The sequence below is a fragment of the Cottoperca gobio genome, chromosome 24 (genome assembly GCF_900634415.1).
Source record: "Cottoperca gobio chromosome 24, fCotGob3.1, whole genome shotgun sequence".
In the NCBI taxonomy this organism is placed as follows: Eukaryota; Metazoa; Chordata; class Actinopteri; order Perciformes; family Bovichtidae; genus Cottoperca; species Cottoperca gobio.
The window spans coordinates 9122403-9146858 of record NC_041378.1 but is presented as its reverse complement, the minus strand read 5'-3'; the positions used below and the strand labels follow the sequence as shown (position 1 = coordinate 9146858).

General features: G+C 42.9%; 2 protein-coding genes across 3 annotated transcripts in view; one reads left to right on the top strand and one right to left on the bottom strand.

The window, feature by feature from the left end:
• Positions 1-315: 315 nt before the first annotated feature.
• Positions 316-12097, top strand: smyd2b (SET and MYND domain containing 2b). The gene is given in 13 exon segments (XM_029462999.1): positions 316-550; positions 2845-2908; positions 3648-3758; positions 3862-3922; positions 5045-5169; positions 5432-5499; positions 6140-6242; positions 7147-7257; positions 7386-7506; positions 8278-8411; positions 8413-8453; positions 11365-11473; positions 11828-12097. Coding segments are annotated over 13 exon segments (1299 nt in total). The 5' UTR covers positions 316-380; the 3' UTR covers positions 11909-12097.
• A 504-nt stretch (positions 12098-12601) lies between these two features.
• LOC115029000 (tyrosine-protein phosphatase non-receptor type 14-like) overlaps positions 12602-24456 on the bottom strand; it is a 37208-nt gene continuing 25353 nt past the window's right edge. For both annotated transcript variants that reach the window (XM_029462997.1, XM_029462998.1), the window contains exons 12-20: positions 23972-24050; positions 22510-22976; positions 21121-22413; positions 19366-19506; positions 17998-18216; positions 15803-15931; positions 15357-15591; positions 14921-15084; positions 12602-14608 (exon numbers count right to left, since the gene is read on the bottom strand). In XM_029462997.1, the coding sequence (XP_029318857.1) occupies positions 14480-14608; positions 14921-15084; positions 15357-15591; positions 15803-15931; positions 17998-18216; positions 19366-19506; positions 21121-22413; positions 22510-22976; positions 23972-24050 (2856 nt within the window). In that variant the 3' untranslated portion in view covers positions 12602-14479. The remainder of the gene's footprint in view (positions 14609-14920; positions 15085-15356; positions 15592-15802; positions 15932-17997; positions 18217-19365; positions 19507-21120; positions 22414-22509; positions 22977-23971; positions 24051-24456) is intronic.

Below are 24456 nucleotides of genomic sequence, written 5' to 3'. Positions count from 1 at the left end.
AAAATGCATTGCATAATATGCCTTAAAAAAGTAATTTAAACATCATAGTAAAGTATGTCATAAACATGTCATAGTATAGTATGTCATAACAATGTGTAATGTTAAATGTAATAATATAGTATGTCCCACTTTTTTTGTGTGTGTAGTATGCCAGTAAAAATAATTCATAAGAAAGTCATACATGTCATAACATTTTTTATATTTTACTAGTTTGTTTAAAAGTGCAACCTGGCTCTTTCTATGCCTTAGGATGCCATTATGAACTATTAGTGGGAGGTTGACGCCCCAACTATTGGAGCAGAGGCGCCACATCCCACTTCACTCCCGGGTCCTCGTGAGAAAAAGGTCAGTTTGGAGGAACTCAACCCGAAGGAGGCACCATGGCAGGCAGCATCGCGGGACTCGAGAAGTTTGACAGTCCCGGTAAAGGGCGAGGTCTCCGCGTTACTAAACCCTTTAAAATTGGAGAGCTGTTGTTTTCCACCCCGGCGTACTCTGTTGTGCTGTCAGTAAAGGAGAGAGGCTGCTACTGTGAGTTCTGCTTCAACAGGTAAGTGACGGGCTATTTTTATCCATGCATGCTGTGACAACGCATTTCATTTTAATTTGCTTAGCCTTAATCACAACTCTTTCTGATGCTACCTGTAATCCCGTAGCTGCACAACACCTTTATTACATACATTAAATGTATTATTAGATCTATGCACATACGTTAAGACGCTACTACCTTCGACTGCTTCCCAGATTCTCTTCTGTTTACCAAATGACTTCATTAGTGAGTCTTAAAAATAGCCGATTGACCACCAAACACACACACACACACACACACACACACACACACACACACACACACACACACACACACACACACACACACACTACACCATATAGGCTCTTTGTCATGAAAATGTCACCCCATGAAATCTATTTTGGTTATCTGGTTCATGTAGATCCTGTTCAATATGTGGCCATTACCCTCCGACCAGCTGTGGGAGTATGAATAGTGAACATGAGCCAAAGATTGTGTTACCTGAGTAGCATCATGATTACATGATACAGTGTGTTTCAACTGTAGCTGTAGTTGTGATTAAGGAAGGGGCTATAGGTGTTAGTGTTAACAATAAGATACAATCATATCTAATGCCTTAATAATTGTCTTTGTCCCGTAGTCTACAGGTTGGTATGGATGCTGGTGAGAAATCAATATCATTATACAATCGATCACTATGTATATGCAATGGTGGCAATCAGTCATGAAATCAGTCTTTTTATTTCTGGAGGTTCATTATGGATGAAACTATAACATGTGTCCTTTTTTATTGATATGCTGTTGCTTTGATGATCTCCCTTTAAACTGAAAACATGCAAAAGTCTTAATATGTGCACAGTTTGGATTCTGTGAAGTGGCATTGTTTATATTGTTTGGAAAAGTATAATTTCCTATTGTAAACCACTATCACCCTTTCTCCGACCTTATCATAATCAAAACTCTTTGACCTCCTGAAGCAATACAGAGAAACCTACCTCAAAAATGAGCTTAGTCTCGCATAGATAAAATACAATTTCTAAGAGATCTTTACATCTTGGCAGAAAAACGTGAATAATGAGTAGGGGTGTGAATCGTTTGGTATCTCACAATTTGATAAAACTTCGATTCTTGGAGTCATGATTCTATTCAAAATCAATCCTCTATTCAGTTCATAGGGGTGCTGATTTCAGTATCTACTCTAAAGGTGGTGTGCCAAATTAAAGTAAAGTGGTTATAATATTATGGAGTTTTTATATTTGAATAAGTTATATTAACTGATTGCAATAATGTAAACATACAAAGGCAAAAAATAACATTTATTCATAATAAACTTGCACAAATGAAAACTTTCTACTAAAATGTTTTTTATTTCACGGAAACAATATTAAAAATAAATTGTACATAAAATAACACTGTAAAACTGGTATTTTGTGTGATTTCTCAACAATTCACACAATAATGCTTCACTGACGTAGTGTTTCGGATCACTGTCCATAAGTAGCAATATTTCTCTTCTTTTGTAGAAAAAAAACATTTTGAACGATTTGGATTTCTTTCCCTTCCACCCCTAATAAGGAGACATTTTAAGATCCTGAGACAATCATTTAATTTTCCATAAGTTAGAAAACACAGCTTCAGTGTAAAGGTAGCCAGCGGCCTAGACGACTTTATAGATACAGTTATAGACAACGCATTGAGAATCAATGACGTTTGATACAGCTCACTTTAATTGGCTTCTGTGTGTAGAGTGCAGACTCTGATTGTAAGAACCAATCATCAGCGAGACGCACTTTACATCAGGTGCTGCGCTCCCAGCTTTAGCCTGTCATGTTCACCCACCACTGAGCAACTTGTTAGACATGTCCCGACTAACGACTGCAAGTGTTTAAAAATTAAATGAGTGGACTTTTAGACCGCTTTACTTTTCAATGTGGTAGAGAGACAGCTGGTCCGTCACAAGGCCAGCTCTATTAATACCACGGAATGTTTTAAAGCTCTTCATTGCTATCAGTTACGACGGGCCACCAGCAACTGCTGCTTCTTGTCTCAAAGTAATAGAGCTGAATGTTTAAACGTCTATACACACACTTATACACTCAAGCAGCTACATACTCACATACACGTGGATACTCAAATACAGACATTCACAACGTTGGAGTCTGATATCTGCAGACCAACCTTTTGTATGCTGGTTGATATCCACGGAGCTCTGATGTCTGACGTTTGTGTGTCTGAAAAAGTCAATTTCTGTACGTTTTTATTGCATGCTGTTTGCGATCCATAAGCTAAGAGCCTGTATTTTTTGTCATTAATAGGAAAGAAGGCTTGGCAAGATGTGGGAAGTGCAAGAAAGCCTTCTACTGCAATGCGAAATGCCAGGTGGGAAACAGTTGGGGGAGGGACAGAATGTCTCTGTAATGTAATGATTCCTGTGTAAGATAATGGACCCTATATTGTAGCTTTAAACTATTACTGTGTATTTCCTTTACAACAGCTTCTGTATGTTGGAACACAAGCAGTCTCACATGAGGAATGATAATGATTGATTGAGTCTGAGATTACCTAAAATAGTCACTATAGAGAGCAGGAACCCTGGAATCCCGACCCCCCCAGGGGGTTGCCAGATCATTTCCAGGGATTGCCAGATGGTTGTTGAGAAAACAAATAAGATATTAAGAAATGACATAGGAGGGGCAGACAGTTTATGAGCGATAAATGTGTTGGGATTTAAATGTCCCAGTGCTATTTTGGGGGGGTCAGGATTCAAAGAAAATTGAGAACCACTCTTTTAGGTGACAATATGTTCTCTACTGGTAGCATATGACAAACTTAATCAGAGAGGGTGGCCGGGCAGTCAATGAATGGGTCTGTTTGCATGTGGAGGGAGAGGATAACATTATAGGTCCACACAGTCTGGAGTCACATCCCACCAGGCTCTTAATGCTTCATCTGGTAGTGTAGCTCCGGGGCCATAAATGCCAACTGTTAGGCCTTTTGTTGTGGTGGGACCTAAACTGTAAATAGTTGGCTCTACCGCAGATGTTCACAATTTAATCGGTTTGAAACTACAGGGTTTCTCTTTTGTGTTCTGTTATAATATTTATGTGTTTGTGAGTAGAAAGGGGACTGGGCCATGCACAAGCTGGAATGCTCTGCCATGACAGCATTCGGAGAGAACTGGTGCCCGTCAGAAATATCACGCCTGGTGGCACGGATCCTCGCCAAGAAGGTTGGACAGTTAATAAAAGACACAAAGTCCTTTTGGAGTGTTGTCTCGCAAATACTGTGGTTCATTGAGGTCATTTATGTTATTCATGGCTGTTACTTCACAGAAAATGCAGAAAGAAAGATGTGTTTCGGAGAAGATTTTGCTCATAGAAGAGCTACAATCACGTGAGTAATTGCTCCGTTAACACACATGGGTGATTTTCTTTGTGATTTGACCTTTTCTCCTTCGGGACGACCCTTATAAAGCCAGATTTAGTCAGTATAAAGTGTTCAGAGACTTCAAGTGTGTACTTCTGTCCTAAGTGTCCATAGATATCCCTCTTAAAAAAACACAACCTATTCAGATTAGACCCAGAGAAACACCAATGGCTACATCTATATATATATATATATATATATATATATATATATATATATATATATAGATGATACATATATAGATACATATAGATGTGGGTTGAATGGCCAGGAGACAACATAACAAAGTGTAACAACTTGAATGGGAAGCAGGAGCACTTCAGACTAAAATACAGGGCTGCCTACATGAAAGTCTGTAAGTCAAATGGTATTTGATCGAGTAAGTCTTATTCAAAGAATTCATAGTTGAGGTTCAGTTCAAAATCAGAGGAAATAAATTAGCTAATATTTCCTGATGTGAAGGAAGTATTGCATGTATACAGTATATGGTGTATGTGGCATAAAAGACAAAGTCTATGGTGTTAATGGGGAAATCCACCAATTTTACACATCAAAGCCTGTAAAGTCTTTTGTTGCTCCAGAAATGATGTCACTTGAGTCAGTCAGTTGGGAATAAAGAATACAAGTTTGAAAATGATAAAAACAAAAAGTCAGAAATAAGTGAGCTTCCCAGACCTCTGTAGCCTGCTCCTCCTCATAGCGACTTGATGCTACATTAGCTCCTACTTGCATAACACACCCGATTCTCTGACCCAAGTGTTGGCGATCAAGTTGCATTGTGGGTTATGTAGGCACCAAGTTGTGACAAGGAAGAAGAAAGCCTGGAATAAATAGATGCAATCTCTGGCTCTGCTACAGCTTGTATTTGCAAATATTACTTATTAGCAAATATGTAAATATATATGATACCCTGTCAGAGAGCACGGCAACGTTAGCTGTTATACACAGGATGGCAGCAAGAAATTTCAAGTCAATGAACTGGTCACGAAATAAAGGCAATCCTCGTCTAAAATAAATACTGCTATGCATGCTACCCTGTTAAGTAAAAAAAACACTTTTGATGAATCACAATCCCTCTTCCTGTAACAGACGTGGAGGACGTGGATAACGAGAAAAAAGAGATGCACGAGGGTGATGTTGCGGGACTGCATCGTTTTTTTACCAAACATTTGGAGTTGCCTGACCATAAAGACCTTCTCACACTCTTCTCCCAAGTACTACACTCTCACACACACACACACACACGCGCGCACACACACACACACACACACACACACACACACACACACACACACGACGATGTTAATAATGTCTATAGATTATTTCTCTCTTTTTTGCTGTCCTCATCAACCACTGGAGTTTAAGAAGATAAGAGGACATCACAATTTATATATAATTTGAAGTAAAACAGGCAAAAGATTGGTAATATGGTTTTGCATTGTTTTCATGTTATTCCCTGTGTCATTTATTCAACAGGTTTCCTGTAATGGTTTCACCATAGAGGATGATGAACTGTCCCACATGGGTACTGCAGTCTACCCAGAGTAAGAAGGAAAACTCACATGCATACAAACACATTCTGTACACATGTAAAAGGTACATTATATCAAACAGTACATTATCCCCTCCACACACAGCGTATTTAGTTTTTTGGATATGTGTATCCTCTTTCTGTTCTGAGACCTTTGGTCATTTGATTTGGTCTCCAGTTGTAGTTGAAAAAACGCCCTGGACAAAGACAGCCATTTATTACTCCCTGAATGCTGAGTGCTTCTATTAGCAGTATTTGTTCATGTTTTAAAGGTCCGTATTCAGAGCAACATGTATCATATATCCAAAGAGGCCATATTCTTAATTCCTGGCAAGACAGCTTTTCTTCTCCAGGTGGTCATTTGATGGTACAATAAGCTCCCTGCTGTGGCTGTTTGAAAGTGATTTTTCCCTCTCAACTCCCTTTTAAAAGCTATTTCCAGGCTTCCCCCCAGATAATAGCAAGGTCTCTAACATATGTCAGAGACACTCAAGACCTCTCTGTAAGTGCAGTTGTAGCATAGTGTTAAAAGCACCTAAAAATAAAGTGATGACACTTTTCTCACTGTTCCTACTTCATCAATTGTAAGAAAGTTGAGAGCTGGGTTTTTAAATATTCTCTGTTGCTTTCCCTTTTTGTGTCCGTCTCCTCAGTGTGGCTCTGATAAACCACAGCTGTCTTCCCAGCGTCATAGTAACATACAACGGGACGTCGGCTGAGGTTCGAGCGGTGAAGAACATGAAGCCGGGAGATGAAGTGAGGAAAGGGGACAGCTGCCATTAGAGGGGGTTGGGTTTTGTTCCACGTGTGTGTGTGTGTGTGTGTGGAGAAGGAAGCTGTGGTTATTACGAGAGTGTTAAACGTGTCTGTGAGCACAAATCAAATTGGATTTTGGTTTATCAGCCTGCGCCGAATCCAAATTAACAATAAATAATAAATTACTTTTAAACTAGTAAATGTTTTATATTAAAATGACACTATACTTCCTTTTCATCTTCCAATAATATATAGGAATAGATCAAAATTGAACTTCCGTAAGTCAAACAGAAGACACTTTGACACAGTTTGTTACTCTTGGACAGAGCCATGTTAGCTGTTTCCCTGTTTCCAGTCATTTATGCTAAGCTAAGCTAAAAGGCTACTACTGTTAGCTTTGTATTTACCGTACAGACCCGAGAGTGGTGTCAATCTTCTCATCCAACTCTTAGCAAAAAAGTGAATAACTATGTTTCTCAAAACTTAGAAACAAACTTTATATGTTTTGGTTCTGGTCTTATTCTCAATGCCGACGGTTTTATCGTTGATACAGTAGCTAAAAAATGGTAAAGGAGACATGACATTGTGAGAAAGGCAAAGACAGGCTTTCGCATGAGCAGAGCGTGACATCACTGCTGGTGTACAATAAAAGGGTCAAGGACAGTGTGTCAAGACCATAAACCGGTCAACACAAAGCTGTAGAAGAAGAGTGTGTGTGGTTTGAAGAGGGGATGCAGCAGCTGATTAAAGAAGCCAGTGGAGTTATTATCAGACTGACCTTGTAACATGTAATTTAGCGTCAACCTGGCAGTTCATTGAGACGTTCTATTATTTTATTATGATTATTAAATGTCGTGTGCATTATTTAGGATTCTCGTATGCTGTGTGTTATGCCTACCTTTAGGTGCTCATCAGCTACATCGACCTCCTCTATCCAACAGACGACCGCAACAACAGGCTGAGAGAGTTTTATTACTTCACCTGTGAATGCCAGGAATGTAAAACCAAGTCCAAGGTGAGACACTACAAGCAGTGCTGGGTGAAGAATCATACAACTCCCATTGTAATTCTTGTGTAAAATTCAGAAACAAAACTTTATAGTTTGGGTGACTATCGTGCTTGATGTCCTGTCTTCATCTCCAGGACAAGGCAAAGTTGAAAGTACGTAAGCGGAATGACGCCATAGAGCCAGAGGCCATCAGCAACATGGTGCGCTACGCCAGGAAAACCATCAGAGAGTTCCGGGCCTTCAAACACATAAAGAATATCCTTTAATGTCTCTAAGTAACGTTGTCTATTGTGTTTTACAATGTGTCCGCACTTTTATTTTAATTTAAAAAACACCTGCAGGTATGTTCAATGTTATTCTTCAGCAAAGTTACTTACAAGACTCTAAAGCATCTGATTGTATGATCTAAGGCCCTTTGATGTTTCAGTTAAACCTAAGTGGCAACCTAAGGTTCTGAAAAGGGAAGCAAATGCAGAAATGCCTAAAACCTGCATTTATTCCATTGGCCAGCAGGGGCACTGGTTGTAAAAGTCAGATTGTATAGAAGTCTATGAGAAAATGACTCTACTTTTCACTTGATTTATTATCTTTGTAAACATTTTCCTAATGGTCTCAATCGCTAATTTCAAGTTTTCTTCAATACAACATGATGTTCATTTAGTAAATTATGGTCCCATTTAGAGTAAAATATACAAAAAAGCAGCGTATACTTTAAGACGTGGCTAGTTTGGGATTGACATGGTGCTATCATGGCGTTGGCCGCTGTCCATGTAGCATTTTTGTCGCCTAAGAATGTCTTGTTCCACATTTGTTTGTACTTTACTCCACCCTCTTGTGTGCCTTCTGGTTCCAAAAAACCAAGATGGCGACCACCAAAAATCAAGACGGCCAGAATGCATAACTCGAGGCTTCAAAACTGTAGTCCATTAACCAATGGGTGACGTCGCGATGGCTATGTCCACTTTCTTATTACATTGTGTGGTTAAACCTCAGCTTGAGTTGATGCAGTCCTTGACTCTGTGGCACCCCCTAGTGAGTTGCTGGAGATGTGTGAGCAGAGCCTGGACGAGATGGGAGCCGTATTTGATGACGCCAATGTCTACATGCTCCACATGATGTACCAGGCCATGGGGGTTTGTCTCTACATGGAAGATCCAGACTGGCGCTATTAGATACGGCGAGAAGATCCTCAAACCTTACAGGTGAAAAAGTCGAAGCTGTGAACACTGAAAATATAGCACCAGACCATGTCAGAGATCGGCTACCAAGGAGCTCCCTGGTCTTTGACATTTTTTATATTTTATATCTCACTTGCGAGTCCAACAATTTCTGAAAAACTGAGAATTTGTGTCGATTTGAAAAGTCCAGTAGGGGACTCCGTAGTCTTGCTGGGAGACTTCAACGCACACGTGGGAAACGATGGAGACACCTGGAGAGGCGTGATTGGGAGGAAGGGCCTCCCTGATCTAAACCCGAACGGTCGTTTGTTGTTGGACTTCTGTGCTAGTCATGGAATGGCCATAACAAACACCATGTTCGAACATAAGGATGCTCATAAGTGCACGTGGTACCAGAGCACCCTAGGCCAAAGGTCAATGATCGATTTCGTAATCGTATCATCTGATCTGAGGCCGCATGTTTTGGACACTCGGGTGAAGAGAGGGGCGGAGCTGTCGACTGATCACCATCTAGTGGTGAGTTGGATCAAGGGGTGGGGGAAGACTCTGGACAGACCTGGTAAACCCAAACGGGTAGTGCGGGTGAACTGGGAACGTCTGGAGGAAGCCCCTGTCCTGGGGATCTTTAACTCACACCTCCGGCGGAGCTTTTCAGCTATCCCTGTGGAGGTTGGGGGCATTGAACCTGAGTGGGCAATGTTCAAAACCTCTATTGCTGAAGCTGCGGTGATGAGCTGTGGTCTCAAGGTCTTAGGTGCCTCAAGGGGCAGTAACCCTCGAACACCGTGGTAGACCCCGGTGGTCAGGGAAGCCGTACGACTGAAGAAGGAGTCCTTCCGGGTTATGTTATCCGGGAGGACTCCGGAAACAGTTGCAGGGTATCGAAGGACTAGAAGGGCGGCAGCTTCTGCCGTGTCAGAGGCAAAGCAGCGGGTGTGGGAGAAGTTCGGAGAAGCTATGGAGAAGGACTTTCGGTCGGCACCAAGGTGCTTCTGGAAAACCATCCGGCACCTCAGGAGGGGGAAGCGAGGAACCATCCAAGCTGTGTACAGCAAGGGTGGGACCCTGCTGACTTCAACTGAGAAGGTTATCGGCCGCTGGAAGGAGCACTTTGAGGAACTCCTGAATCTGACTAACACGCCCTCTATGGTTGAGGCAGAGCTGGAAGCTGATGGGGGATCATCGTCAATTTCCCTGATGGAAGTCACTGAGGTAGTCAAACAACTCCACAGTGGCAAAGCCGCAGGGGTTGATGAGATCCGTCCAGAAATGCTGAAGGCTTTGGGTGTTGAGGGGCTGTCTTGGTTGACACGCCTCGTCAACATTGCGTGGAAGTCTGGGACAGTGCCTAGGGGTTGGCAGACCGGGGTGGTGGTTCCCCTATTTAAAAAGGGGGACCAGAGAGTGTGTGCCAACTACAGGGCTATCACACTTCTCAGCCTCCCTGGTAAAGTCTACTCCAAGGTACTGGAAAGGAGGATTCGGCCGGTAGTCGAACCTCTGATTGAAGAGGAACAATGCGGATTCCGTCCTGGTCGTGGAACAAGAGACCAACTCTTTACTCTTGCAAGGATCCTGGAGGGGGCCTGGGAGTACGCCCATCCGGTCTACATGTGTTTTGTGGATCTGGAGAAGGCGTATGACCGGGTCCCCCGGGTGATACTGTGGGAGGTGCTGCGGGAGTATGGGGTGAGGGGGTCACTTTTGAGGGCCATCCAATCCCTGTACGCCCAAAGCGAGAGTTGTGTCCGGATACTCGGCAGTAAGTCGGACTCGTTTCCCGTGAATGTTGGCCTCCGACAGGGCTGCGCTTTATCACCAATCCTGTTCGTGATTTTCATGGATAGGATATCGAGGCGTAGTCGTGGAGGAGAGGGGTTGCAGTTCGGTGACCTGAGGATCTCATCGCTGCTCTTTGCAGATGATGTGGTCCTTATGGAATCATCGGTCTGTGACCTTCAACAGTCACTGGATCGGTTCGCAGCCGAGTGTGCAGCGGTTGGGATGAGGATCAGCACCTCCAAATCTGAGGCCATGGCTCTCAGCAGGAAACCGGTGGATTGCCTACTCCGGGTAGGGAATGAGCCATTACCCCAAGTGAAGGAGTTCAAGTACCTCGGGGTCTTGTTCGCGAGTGAGGGGACAATGGAGCGAGAGATTGGCCGGAGAATCGGAGCAGCGGGGGCGGTATTACAGTCACTTTACCGCACTGTTGTGATGAAAAGAGAGCTGAGCCAGAAGGCAAAGCTCTCAATATACCGGTCAATCTTCGTTCCTACCCTCACCTATGGTCATGAAGGCTGGGTCATGACCGAAAGAACGAGATCATGGGTACAAGCGGCCGAAATGGGTTTTCTCAGACGGGTGGCTGGCGTCTCCCTTAGAGATAGAGTGAGAAGCTCAGCCATCCGTGAGAGACTCGGAGTAGAGCCGCTGCTCCTTTACGTTGAAAGGAGCCAGTTGAGGTGGTTCGGGCATCTAGTAAGGATGCCACCTGGGCGCCTCCCTAGGGAGGTGTTCCAGGCACGTCCAGCTGGGAGGAGATCCCGGGGAAGACCCAGGACTCGGTGGAGAGATTATATCTCCTCACTGGCCTGGGAACGCCTCAGGATCCCCCAGTCGGAGCTGGAGGATGTGGCCCGGAGAAGGGAAGATTGGGGTTCCTTACTGGAGCTGCTGCCCCCGCGACCCGATCCCGGATAAGCGGTAGACGATGGATGGATGGATGGATTGAAAAGTTATGAAGTTGATCAAAAATCCCCTTTTACATTCAGTATAGGAAGAAGAGGGGATTTTGGAAAAGGAAATTAGGGGGTTTCTTGTGATATAAATGCAGTATATTACCTTGGAAAGACATTTTCCTTATTTCCATGTCTTGAAAGCACAGATTTAGCTGTTTGAGTGTAATCATATGTTTGCTCTCTTTCCAATGCAGCAAGCTGTATCCACCCTACTCTTTGAATGTGTCCTCCATGTACCTGAAGTTGGGCAGACTCTACATGGGTCTAGAGAGGTTCTCAGTGGGAGTCAGCTCTCTCAAGAAGGTAACATGACCTGCAGACTTTTTACATCATACTTTCATACAGCAGCTATAAAGCATTTTAACAGATGAGCAACAGTATGTTCTGAGTATCTCCGAAAAATTCATTATGACATTAGTTTTGGCACAGATACTAAAAGATTACTTAGAATATAAAGATGTTTCTCGCCAAAACCCGTGTTTTAATTTAACAAAAGAAGGGATTCAATAACTTCATCTAAATAAAATTTGCCCTGAAATTTAAATAGGAATCTGTCAAATCAGGTAATATTATCAATCATTGGATGCTAGTACTTGGTTCCGAAAAGATAGTGAGGTTCGATATGCTGTAAAATTATATTTGTTTGTTTGTACACAGGCAATGGCCATAATGGAGGTGGCTCACGGGAAGGATCACTTGTACTTGACAGAGTTGAGCAAAGAGATGGCACGAAAATGACCAGAAAGGAAATAAATGATTCATAAATAAATGAATAAATCCCTACGTGTCAGCTGTGACACTCCTTTGATTAGGAGCTTCACAGAACTGAAAGCACTTCCTAATTGTTTTGGTACTGAAGCAAAGATAGTTCATGTTTTTATGCAAAGTTTTATGCAATAAAAATATTTTCAGATTTTTGCATATTGAGACTTTTTACGTCAGCGTCATGTATGCAAGAACCTATTTGTTTGTTGAATGCAGGATACTTTCGCATTTAATGTTCAGTTATTAGCAAATGTAAAAATCTCATTGTAAAAAGTGCTTTTTAATCATGTCGGCCACAAAGTGTGTATTCAATATTTTCCTAATTGTTTGATTTCATGTTTGTTTTGGCTTGTGACTGACACATCAGCTGGACCCAGTCATCCATCAGAGTCAGTTGTTTACATATGTGTGTAGGGGGGTCAATGCAACAAAATCCCCGTCAGCCAATAAGGACAGCTGCTTCGCCACAAGGGGCCTATTAAAGCTGCAGAATGAGCCCGAGTCACAATGGAGGGATGGGATAAAGCACTGTGTTTGCATTAGCACCTTGTGTGACGGCTCTGCGCCAATTAATGTCTCCAATACTCTCTCTAACACACGCACGATATTACCAGCTAAAGGAAATTATTTAAAACATCCAAAATAAATGAATTTGTGACCACAGTCTTAAAGAAAATAAGGCTTTATTGCATAATAAGCAAGTACGACAGCTTCATACATGTCTGGGGAGAGAAAAACAAAAGACTTGATGCACTGAAAACGCATATACAAAACATATGTACACATACTTTGAAAGGTATTTGGGAGTTTTGCCAAAAAAAAGAAAGATGAAGGGGAAAAATTAAATATAAACAAACAGTGGAATGCCGTGTGAGAAATACTGTCACAAAGAGAACAGAAGTGCAACAAAACACTTATATGTCAAGAGAGCATAAAGCTTATACTTATTTTAGAATATATACATTGAAATATAAAAATGCATGCATAGTTTATTATGTTGCGGTATTTTTAGGGTACCAAGTCAAAAAAAGAAACTATATAAAACATTTGTAGAAATCTTTTCTCACATGTCCATTATGTACAAAGTTACTTTGGACATGGCTGACTTTGTATCAGAAAAATAAAAAAGATTATTTAACGTAACATGTAAAAACGAAATTCTTCAGAGTGTAATTTTATAAACAGGATCCAGGAACATTGGATCAGATTAGTACTAACGGCTGCCTTTTGTTTTTGGCAAAGTCAGTCGTGTCATGTTTATACTATTATCCTTTAAAAACCAAACTACTGCCAAATCCTTACCTGAGAGTTAGGTAAATGATTTAAGATGTTAACGTTGCTCTTATAACAAAACCAACACCAATTTAAAGATTTAATCTTTGTAGGTAAAAAAACAAAACAAAAAGGAATTTAGCTTAACAAACCCATCCAGAACCCTGAAGCAAGGATGGGGCTGCCAGCTTCTGCTGTTTCGTGTTTCAATAAGGCACAATGACACAGTGTATTCAGTATTTGCTGTATAAGAACCCATTTCTCTATCGACTGCCAGTGCCAACTGTGAAATTATATTTATAAATGATCTCCATTTACCTGGACAAACACTTTTTAGACTCTTGAAATGCTTTTAGGTCGGAAATGTGATAAGACACGTTTGATCGCAACGAGCTGTGATTCAAGAAACGAGTTAGAAACCGCTAAAACGCACTCTGTGTTTGCATGTGGAGCGGGATCTTAATACAAATGTATCAAGGAAAAGGTAAGAGATCCTTTTGACATTGACGAGGAAGGCTTTCCAAAAAAATATAGTCAAAAGTAAGACAAGTTCGAAGATGAAAAGGTTGACAGGGCAAGGATCAACATGCTTGCCGATGCTCTGTTCAATGGCAATGGCCACAATCTTGATAGAAATAAATAAAAACATTTGTTACAATGTTGAAGTAAATATTTGCTGTATTAATTAATACTCTGTTAAAAATAAAAGGACCATTTTAGAACAGTGATTTAAGGAATACTTTTGTTTGGCAAACTCTTTCAGAGTATAGAAAATAGTAATAATACTGCTGCCACCTACTGTTCATGCAGCATAGTGCCATTTCTAATAATGGCTAAATAATGACTGAGAAATGTAGCAGGCAATCTATCCGAATTGAAACCGAGATTGTATTCCTCAAAATATTTGTTAAGAAATCTCAAGAGCACATGGGGCACGTAGACAGACCCCTGCATGGAGAAAACACACACACGTGCATTCTCCACGCAGAAGGACCAGGTCCAGGAGTAAAAACCCAGGGGGGAAAGAAATGGTCGTCAATTTCTAGCCTCCACAAATCCTTTCCTCCCTTGAAGTGAGTTTTGTATGAAATTTCACCAGAATTTCCATAAACTTCCACATTGACAACTCAACATGGATCTCTGTATCTGCTTCCAACCAGCTATCAGTTACACTGCATCTGTTGTACAGTCCTTATGCTAATCCAAACTACCATTGTCGTTATCTGGAGCCGTTCTGCCACCTCGTGTAAGGTCAAGGTCAGCATACCGGGCTCAGATGAGGCGGGAGTTCTTGAGGAACTGGATGAGCACCTGGTAGACAAACTTGTACTGGGAGATGGTCTGCACCATCAGCATCCTCTGTTGCCTCAGCTCAGACAACATGGTGGGAACCTCCACGGGCTGAAGGGGAGGGAAGAAGAGAAAGATGAGAGACAATCCTTTAGGGGGTTTAAACTGTTCAATTCTGTTGAGCTACATTCCTCTGTGCAGTACAAATACACACTCAAGAGTTACATTCATACTTTCACTGATTGAAATATCTTCATTATATCTGGACTCTGTTAAAAGACATGTGAGTTTGCTTTTCATCCAAATAAATGCAGTTGTTTATTAATTCATGTGATACTTGTGAAACATATATCTTGTCAAATACAAGCTGTGATCCTAAAATGATAAACACTTTACAGCCCTGTAAGTCCACAGTCCACCCACCTCATTGTGCTCCAGGCAGCTGATCATGAGCTCGGTGAGGATGACCACTCCGGTGCGACCCACCCCGGCACTACAGTGAACCACCACAGGTGGATTGAGACTCTTCGACGTGTCCAGCATGGAGTTGGTGTGTCTCCTTACGGACTGGATCTCCTCTAGGTACGCTGTAGGGAGAATTTGTTCAATGCTTTTGTTGCTCACTTGCTGTATGATAACATCTTTTCAAAGCATGTGGCTTCGCTAATAAAATGGCAAATACACACTGCACAACTGCCTGCTGGCTTCATATTTACCACAGATATAATGTGATATGTTGTCTAACCCTCTGAAAGAATGTGAATAAGTACTAAAATAATGAAGGCATAGTGATTGTTTCATCACTTCCTGTTCTATCTTACAATTCACACAAACTGATGATGATAATGATGACACTCACAGAGGAATCCCTGGACATATTCAGGACAGCCCTGCTCAGGCCAGTCAGTGTACTGCAGGTGCCAGACCGTCCTCTCCTGGCCAGACAGCAGGTGTTTGACCTTTAACCCCGTGGTGGCGTAGCAGCCTGAGTCTGTACGGAATTTGGTGGTCACCTTGAATTTTCCGTGAGTGGCTGAGTTGTGTTTGGAGCCCAGTTTGGGCCAGTAACGGTGACTCTTGGACCTGCCACCCTCCTGGATGGAAGAGAGGGTGAAGATGGGAGGATGAGGATAGAAATAAAATAGAGGAAGAACTCTGACACTTACATACATAAACACAAAGACACAGAAACACACATTCTCTCACTGTCATCCTATTTCTCACACACAGAAAGACGGCAGCTGTTGGCCGCTGAAAAATGTCCACATCTGCGAGTGCCATGTGTGGGCATATGTGTGTATGTACCTCCTCGGCTGTAACCATGGCGATGACGTTGACCCCCTGCTCCCAGACCATCTGCCAGAAGTCGGCACAGGTGTTAGCTAACGGGCCCTGGGTGGCAATGTAGTGCCACTCCTCCCCTCTGATCATCACCTGGGAAAACACACACACACACACACACACACACACAAAGAATCAATTAGTGCACATGGAGATTACAGTGACTGCAGTAAGGCTGCAACTGACGATATTTTCACTATCGATTAATCTGCTGATGATTTTCTAGATTTTTAAATATCCATCCCAGTTCCTCAAAGTCAAAGGTGAGGTCTTTAAATGTCTTGCTTTGTCAGCCCAAAACCTGAAGATATTCATTTTTTTTTTTTACCAGGAAATCTGAATTCTTCAGAGGCTAAAAAACAGCATTTTCTGACATTTTTAGATAAGAAAGGACTTGAACGATTTATCAATCAGCAAAATAGTTAATGATTTTATTCCTGTTGGTCGACTAATAGATTAGTCGACTAATTGTTGCAGCTCGAGACTGCAGCACAAACAAGAATCAGCCTACACATAAGCCATTTTGTACGTTAAAACATATTAAATGTTAAGAACTTATTTACACACAGACAATAACAACATCCACCACTGGAGGGCAGTAGAAACATTATTTTCAGCCACAGTTTGAGTCTTTTCTCTCATTTATAAAACCCCTCTTCTTTAGCTTTCTTTTGTTTTCCCTCATTAATAATCACAAGGCCACACGCAGCACTGAAAAACTTCCCATCTTCAATACACCCCGACCACAGAGTGCCATTACATAATGAGCCTGTCCCAGCTAATTCCTCAGGTCACCTTGTGACTGTAAACACTGTATTAAGAGATGGATGGGGAATAAACAAGGCCTTTTGTTCTGCGGCAGCTACCTTAAACGACGGGGGGAAGTAAGAGGGTTACACCGTGATAGGCAGCGATTCAGTGCTGCCCTGGTGAAATGCAAAGTCATGCAGACACACGAGCTTGTGCGCACACACTGTTTGCAACTAAGCATGAATAGAGGGCTAGTGAGAGCAGCTCAGGTTGACTTAAGAGGGTTTGGAGTTTGGACCACATTCTTTGGGAATTCCACGAGATCTGCGAGCTTAAAGGCCCAAACAGCCTTCAACAGCTGCCTTTCATCCTTTTCACCAAGCCATTGGCTGCTTAGGAATGACCACAACAAAGTCGAGCGGAGAGCTGAATGTGTCGAGTTTGTGCTCTGTGTTTTAATTTATGGTATCTGATGTGGGTGTTTGCGTAACACTTTGAGACTGTAGCTGTGGTTAAGTTGAGCTAAACACATAAACTTGAAACCTATAAAACACTTTGTGAAATATTCTATTACTTAATTTGGCTGTTTTAGCCGTCAATATCATTCTTTTCCTCTATAATGATGAATACTGAAAACCGAAAGTCTGATTTAAAATCCAGTCATGACACAGTACACATGTATGATGTTATCTTTCTATAGGTGCGTTTCTATACACTTTTTATGCAAATATTAGATTTACACGTATGTATGGTGTATCGATAAAAGCTAAATGTGGCAACTGTCAATGGAAGCAGACTTGGTGAATACATCATGAAGCATGTGAAACTTCAGATCTTTGTGAAGCTAATAAAATCAAATACAAATGCCATCTACTTTGCTTATCAAATTGCGTTTGAGGTTTGACGGTTACCGGTTTGATTACATCATCTTGTTGTGCTCTTTTCCTCTGCAATGGTATAATGGCACCATTATAGCACCACCAACTGTTTATCAATGAATATTTGCATAACAGTAGTTGATGGACACGCTAATTGATTTGCCTTTCTTTTGACGATTTTAACCTTTGGGCAACATTTGAATGGAAACCTGCTTAATATATCATGTATATTTCCAATGTACAATTAAAAACCATGTATTTCCAATTTTGGTGATTTTGAATGTTTCAAATAAAACAGAAAGATCAGGTTTTCCTTTATGGATTTAGCTACCTAAGCTAAATAAACCATTTTCCTGAAAAATATATTGTCACACAGGCTCCTGAAAAAGTTTACATGGTTTTCATAGATAGATACAACATAAACCAAAGATACTGGAATGTTTTAACAACAGATAAAAGCCTGGATAATAGAAAGGTAGGTGCTATAATCATCCCTAAAATTCCTTTTTACCCTTGACCCCTCGAGCGCACCTTGATATGCGAGGCATTGATGTAGCCCGTGTTGTTCTCCTTGTTTGGTACAAGCTCGACCCGATTCTCCTCGTACGGAACGACGTCACGGAAACGGTTGCGCTCTGTGTTTTCGGGCAGAGTTGCTGTGGTGAGAACACAGTCTGTCCTCTTCTTGGGCACCTGCTCATACTCAGTGAAGACTCGCTCCTCTTCCAGCTTCAACTCCAAGGTCTTACACTGGACAGACAGAGAGAAAAAGAAAGAGAGATGAGGGGGTGTTCGTCATTCACATCATTCAGAGGTTTCTCTTTCAGTTCCCAAGGGGCTTTTATTCGTTTACATTCCACCATACCGAAGACTATTCAGACCAGAAGAATCCAGAAATCTCATTATAATATACGTCCACATTTCTTAACTCTCATCACCACCCACTGACTTCAAAATCAAAGAACTCAAAGCATGTATAATGCATCAACACAGCTGTAAAAGAGCAGGATATGCAGTAGTGCTATTCATCCTGATGGGGGTACATGTTTATTAGTCCAGTCATGTTTGAGAGGGCAGCGTCTCAGTCTCTCACTCTCTTTCTATCACTCTTTCTGTGTGGTTCGCTCGCTCTCTCGGGTCACATTCTTAACATACCAACGGGCCTAGAGGCGATAAGCACCACCATGCCACGCGTTCCACAGCCCACTTAGGGCTTGCCCCCGTTAGCTTAGCAACAGTCGGGACAAAGGCTGGGTTTCACACCTCGAAACTCAAAAGGGAACCAACAGACAGTATTTGGGAAACTGAATGCATTAACTAGTGTGATTATAAGAGACTGTCGACGAGTTTTAGAGCGACAATCTTTATCACTGCCAGCAGGTGAGGAACCTGTAAGTTAGAAAGATCCGACATAAATCCTTCAATCATAAAAAGAACATTTGTTTTGAGTTAAATTTGGGATTGGATGTTTTTTGAATTCTCTAACTGAATGAAAAGACTCTTAATCCAGAATAGCAACAGTTGTATAATTGTGGTGTGATTATATTTTCAGTCTAAAAGGGTTTGGTTATAAGCAGCTGGGAGTAAAAAAAATAGCTCCAAAGAGATTGTTTTTTTAATCTACGGTCATAAAATGACAATAATAAACCTACAATTTTCACACTATAATGCATCCCAGAAGGTTTGGCAGAGTAAAACACCTACTGTCATGTAGTAGCACCAAAATAAAATGTAATTATTTCAATCACAGCACCATGACTTTTTAAAGACAGCACATACACACACACATTCACATATTCACTAGATCTTTCAAAAATACTTCCGCATACACAGTTCAAGACATGAAATCTTAAAATCTCAAGCAGCTTATATTTGGTATATTAAGAGCAAACATCTTACCCGTTCGTCGGTAGCTGCCTTGCCACCATCTTCCGCAGGGCTCTCTGGGACTGGCATTCGGGCCACGTAGAGACCGTTGAGGGCGGCCATCATCAGCGGCCTCTTCATGGAGTCCACGGACATCTTCTGTCGTTCCAGCGTCTTCAAGAGAGAGGAAAGTCCTGGTGTCATGGTTACAGGTACCGGCAGCATTGCAAAACTGATCGACCTGCGCTAGCCTCAAATCTGTGAGCGTGCACGTGTAAGAGCGTAGAAGTGGGTGGGGAGAATTTGACGTGAGTGTGTGTATGTGTGTGTCCTGTTTGTAGGGCAAACCATGCCGTACCAATCCCCTTGTATTCTGTCCAAAGGTGTGAAGTAACAAGCCCTGAGTGTAAAGCCCATTAAGAGTAAACTCGCAGCTTCTTATCCGCCTCACTTCGCCCTCGACTCCTTTTGACGCTTTCATCCTTGTTTTGTGCTCCTTCACATATTTCTCATTCTTCTTCTTTGTTTATTCCCACCTACCTTTTCAGCCTCCTTTTCTCTACAGAACACACGCTCCCTCTGTCACCCTCTGTCTTTTTTTCCTTCTCTACCACGCTAGCCAAACTCTGACCCACATTGCACGATCCCTCCTTCCTCCAAGGATTACCTCTCCTAATCTCTGATGCTATTAAACCTCCAGGACAGCTCCACCTCCTTCATTCCCTATGGGACAGTCAAAACAACAGCTTGGGGGTCACCAGGGGTGTCGTCTAGGTATGAGATAAACCAGCTGAGGGATAACAGCTTTGGACTTTTGGATCAAAGTAAAATATTTTGGAAATGTTTTTGACTCACACCATAAACAGTCGGCCACACCCAGTCCACTCTTGAACAGAGAGGTTTATCACAACTAAGTGAGGCGATTATACGATTTAATTTATACCTGGACTCTGCTGCTGTGTCAAATGTTTGTGCCCTAACAGGGAGCCAACATGAACAAGAACACCCAACCCAAAGAGTAATCTGAGGGATTTATAAGGGTTTTAGCTGCCTGGGGGGACTCAGAGCCTAGTGCTACTCTCTCAGGTGCTGAACCCCGGATTACTGCTAATCAGGAGCTATGAAAAAAGCTAGCAAACAACAGACTGAAATACTTGAATCTGTACCAATATGGCGGTGCTTTATTTTGTCCAGTACAGGATGATGTGCTGCATTGAAGTTTCTGTTGAATGACTTTTAAATGTCAAGAGCTGACATCTTGTTTAAAGCTTGGTTACATACCAATCCCGTCTACATCGCTAATATACAACGACATGATCAAACCTGTTATTGATGCTATATTTGTGCTGATTAATACAAATCATGCCGATACACTGTAATACATTTGCATGGATTTTATCAATAAATGAATTTCTCTGAGCTCAAACAGACATCTTCAAATTTACTCCAAAACCCAAAATCATTCACTGTAGCAAAAGTATACAATCTAAAATCATATAACACAGAGAAAAGCAGCTCATCTTCACATCTGAAAAGTTGCTGGTTTTGGATTATAAATGATTGTCAACATTGCTGTCAATCAATTAATCAATTTAACATTTCAGTACTGATAAATAGGAAGTATTATTAAAAGATATGTTGGCACTAGCAATAAATAAATGCTGTCAAGGCACTGAATTAAGAATTACATTATATTACATTTAGCTGACGCTCTTGTCCAAAACGACCAACAATAAGTGCAAACAATCATGAGGATACAACTCCAAACAGCAAGGATGGTTGTCTTACCCTCTGAGCGATTTCCCTCTCCACGATGCTGTCTTCTAAGGAGAACATCTCTGATACCGGCCTCTCTTTGACCGGCTCCTTGCGCACCCTCTCCTTCACGCTGGTCAAGTCCGGTTCTGAAATAGATGGACCTAAAACCCCCCCATTCACCCCACCCTGGTCCCCTCGTGTCCCACCAGCACCTGCACCACCACCACCTCCAGGTCCGCAACCACCTGGGCTCTGCCCAGCTTTGAGTGCCCGTCCCTGGGCTTGGTTTGGGTCCATTTGTCCCTGGTTGCTTTGCGGTCCTTGATTGTGGTTGTGGTGGTGAGTGTGGTTGTGGGTGCGGATTTGAGCATTGCTAGGAGGTCTAGGAGGACCAGGGTACTCTGGAGGGGGTTTGTTGGGCAGTTTGGCCAGAGCAGCCTGGAGCTGAGCGCTGATGCCCTCATTGAGACCTGGAATTTGAACATCCAACACAGGGCTCTCGTCTTCCTCCTCCTCCTCTTCTTCACTCTCACTACTGTGTATGAGCATGGTAGCATTGGAGAGAGTCTTTTGATGCTGGTAGGCCACAGGTTCAGGTGGTGCTACAGAAGCCTCAGATGCTTTCTGAGCAGGCATCTGCATTGGCAACTCCTGTGGTTGCTGAGGCTGTGGCTGGGGTTGTGGCTGAGGGGTTTGGGGCTGGGACTGAGGGATGGACTGAGGCTGAGGTGGCATCACATGTTCTCTGAGAGTATTTCTCCGATGAAGAGGAGCATTTATGCTCTTCATCACTATGCCCTCCATCCCTCCTCCTCCACCTCCTCTCATGCTGCTGATCACCTCCATGCTGTGTCTCTTGCCCAGGGTGGAGCGGTGCTTAGCAGCTGCAGTTAAAGGTTCACTAACCTCCTGCAGGGACTGGTGCACCACGGCCGAGCTGTCCGGTTGGAAGGTCTTGACCGACAGCTGAACCATGCGGGTTACCAGCTCTGGACTGCTGCCCCCGATGCAGCGGTGACGGTGGCTGGCCAGGTCCGGGGTGCTGGTGGCCGGGCGGAAGGAGCTGGAAGGGTAAGGTGGAGGAGGGCGCGACATGTGGTTTCTCAGCACGTTAGCTGTAGCTGCATAGCTTCCTGCATTGTTCCCCTGTTGTTTGGTATTCGCCAGTTCAGGTGTGCTGACAGTGTGAGAGATGGAGCTTCCTACACCTCCACCCCCGCCACTGCCTCCACCTCCATTAACGCAGGGAGAATGACAGGGGCCCTGGCTGTTGGCTGGTCCTCCCTGATGAGGGCCGTGGGATACTGGCTTACTGTAGCTGATCTGCAAAGCGAACATTCATAGAAAAAGCAGTGTGAGACGTAGACAAGAGCAAGAAATTCAACAAAATCAAAGACAGAGCATCCACCTCTACTGTACCTGTGGTGTGTAAGATTGATTGGGCCCCAGGCCATGATAAGGGCCCACGGCCCTCATCTCTGGCTGGCTATACACCAGAGCCTCAGGCTGGCGGTAAGCACAAGCATTACTGATGTTCAGACTTCGCAGCGATTGGCTGTGGAGGTCATGGTGAGCAGGGAGCATGCAACGCTTCTGCCGCATGACAGCATCATACTCAGGCGTGGGCCGGTAGGACGGAGCAATGATGGCGCTGTGGCGGTGGCTGGGGATGTAGTCAGGGCGCATGAGCTCGCTGCCGGGGATGCTGAGGTTGGAGGACATAGGTGAGGGCGGGACGAAGGTCTGGGAGTGATTGAGGGAGCTCAGGCTGGGACTGCTGTACATACTGCCATTGGGCACGGTACCGTTACGGAAGGGAAAGTCCGCTGGGCAGCGGTCCAGACTAGTCTCTGACTTGTAGTAGGCTTCGTCATGGAAGATACTGTCTAAAGATCAAAAGAGGAAGGTAGTAGATAGGTTAGTAGAGTTGTTTGCTTCAATTTTCCATTAAATAAAGCAAGTACATCAGAATACAGATTATGATGGCCCCACAAAAACACATAGTAAACACAGTGAAGAGTGTTCAAGATGACCAAACAAAGAAAATCAATTAAATAAATGAGTTCAATTAAATCAGAAATAAAATTATAGGATATGAACCAAATTTTCCTAAAATTCTCAAGAGCAAACCTGATTCTTCCAAAGTTGAGAGTACTGAAGGTGGTTTGGGTGTATTCAATCTCAAGGTGTTTTTGATGTGGCAAAACATGATCACTGTTTGCACCAACCACCTTTGAAGAAATTCTAAAAATGTCCTCCCAGTAGTTAACCTACTTAGAGCGGAATATTTTCTTCCCACCGTAATGAAGGAGACAGTGGTATGCATGTCATTCCTCTTTACTCGACAAATAAAGCATTCTATCATGTGAAACTATCTCAAGCCCACAAGCAGGCAGACATACATAATCTCGAGTGTGATGCCTGAGGTCACACTACAGAATGATCTCACACCCACGCATAGTAGCACACCCAGAATGTTTTTCCACTCTCTCTGTTTTACTGTCAAGCCGACATGAGTGAAGCTCTTCGGATTATAAGGCCGGCAGAGTGTGTGAACAAGTCAATGAAAGAGTGAATAACAAAATGAGGTCACTGCTCTGCACCCCAAACATTGGGCTCTAATTGGCTGGGAGATTGTTAAAATATAAATGGCCTGTGAGTCACGCGCCTGATGGGAAAGACACAATTAGCTCCATACGAGTGCTTCACTCATCAGGGAGGTTAAAATCACACTGTGGTCAAAGCAGTGAGCTGGAGGGACTGAAGCCTACTCTAAATGTGTTTGTGTGTGTGTGTGTGTGTGTGTGTGTGTGTGTGTGTGTGTGTGTGTGTGTGTGTGTGTGTGTGTGTGTGTGTGTGTGTGTGTGTGTGTGACACATACCTTGAGAGCTCTGTGTGTCCTGATAATGCTCTCCATACTGAGAATGCATCGACTGGAAGTTACAAGACTGGGGCCGCGGCTGAATGAAGAAACACATTATAGGCAATTAAGAAGAAGCAATTAATTTTTATACTCCATTAAGTTATGCACATTATCATGATCTGCACTTATTGAAACAGCCGTTAAATAAATTACATTTCAATCTTTCCTAACAGTACAGGTGACAGATCTAATCTAGGGCTGTGGAGTTGTCATTCGCCAATGCCTGCGGTTCTCCAGACAGACAACGGAGCACTCGAGAGGATTGACTGAACAAGCTATTGTGCCGCATTTAGCCTAGCCATTGTCTGGCCAGCAGGGAGGGAGACGCACAAATCACTGCTTTCATTGTCGTACCGGAAATCAGACCAAGCAACACCCTTGCAAACTTTCCAGCAACACCCACCACACCACCAACGCATGTTAAAACCAAGGCTCCATTGCAC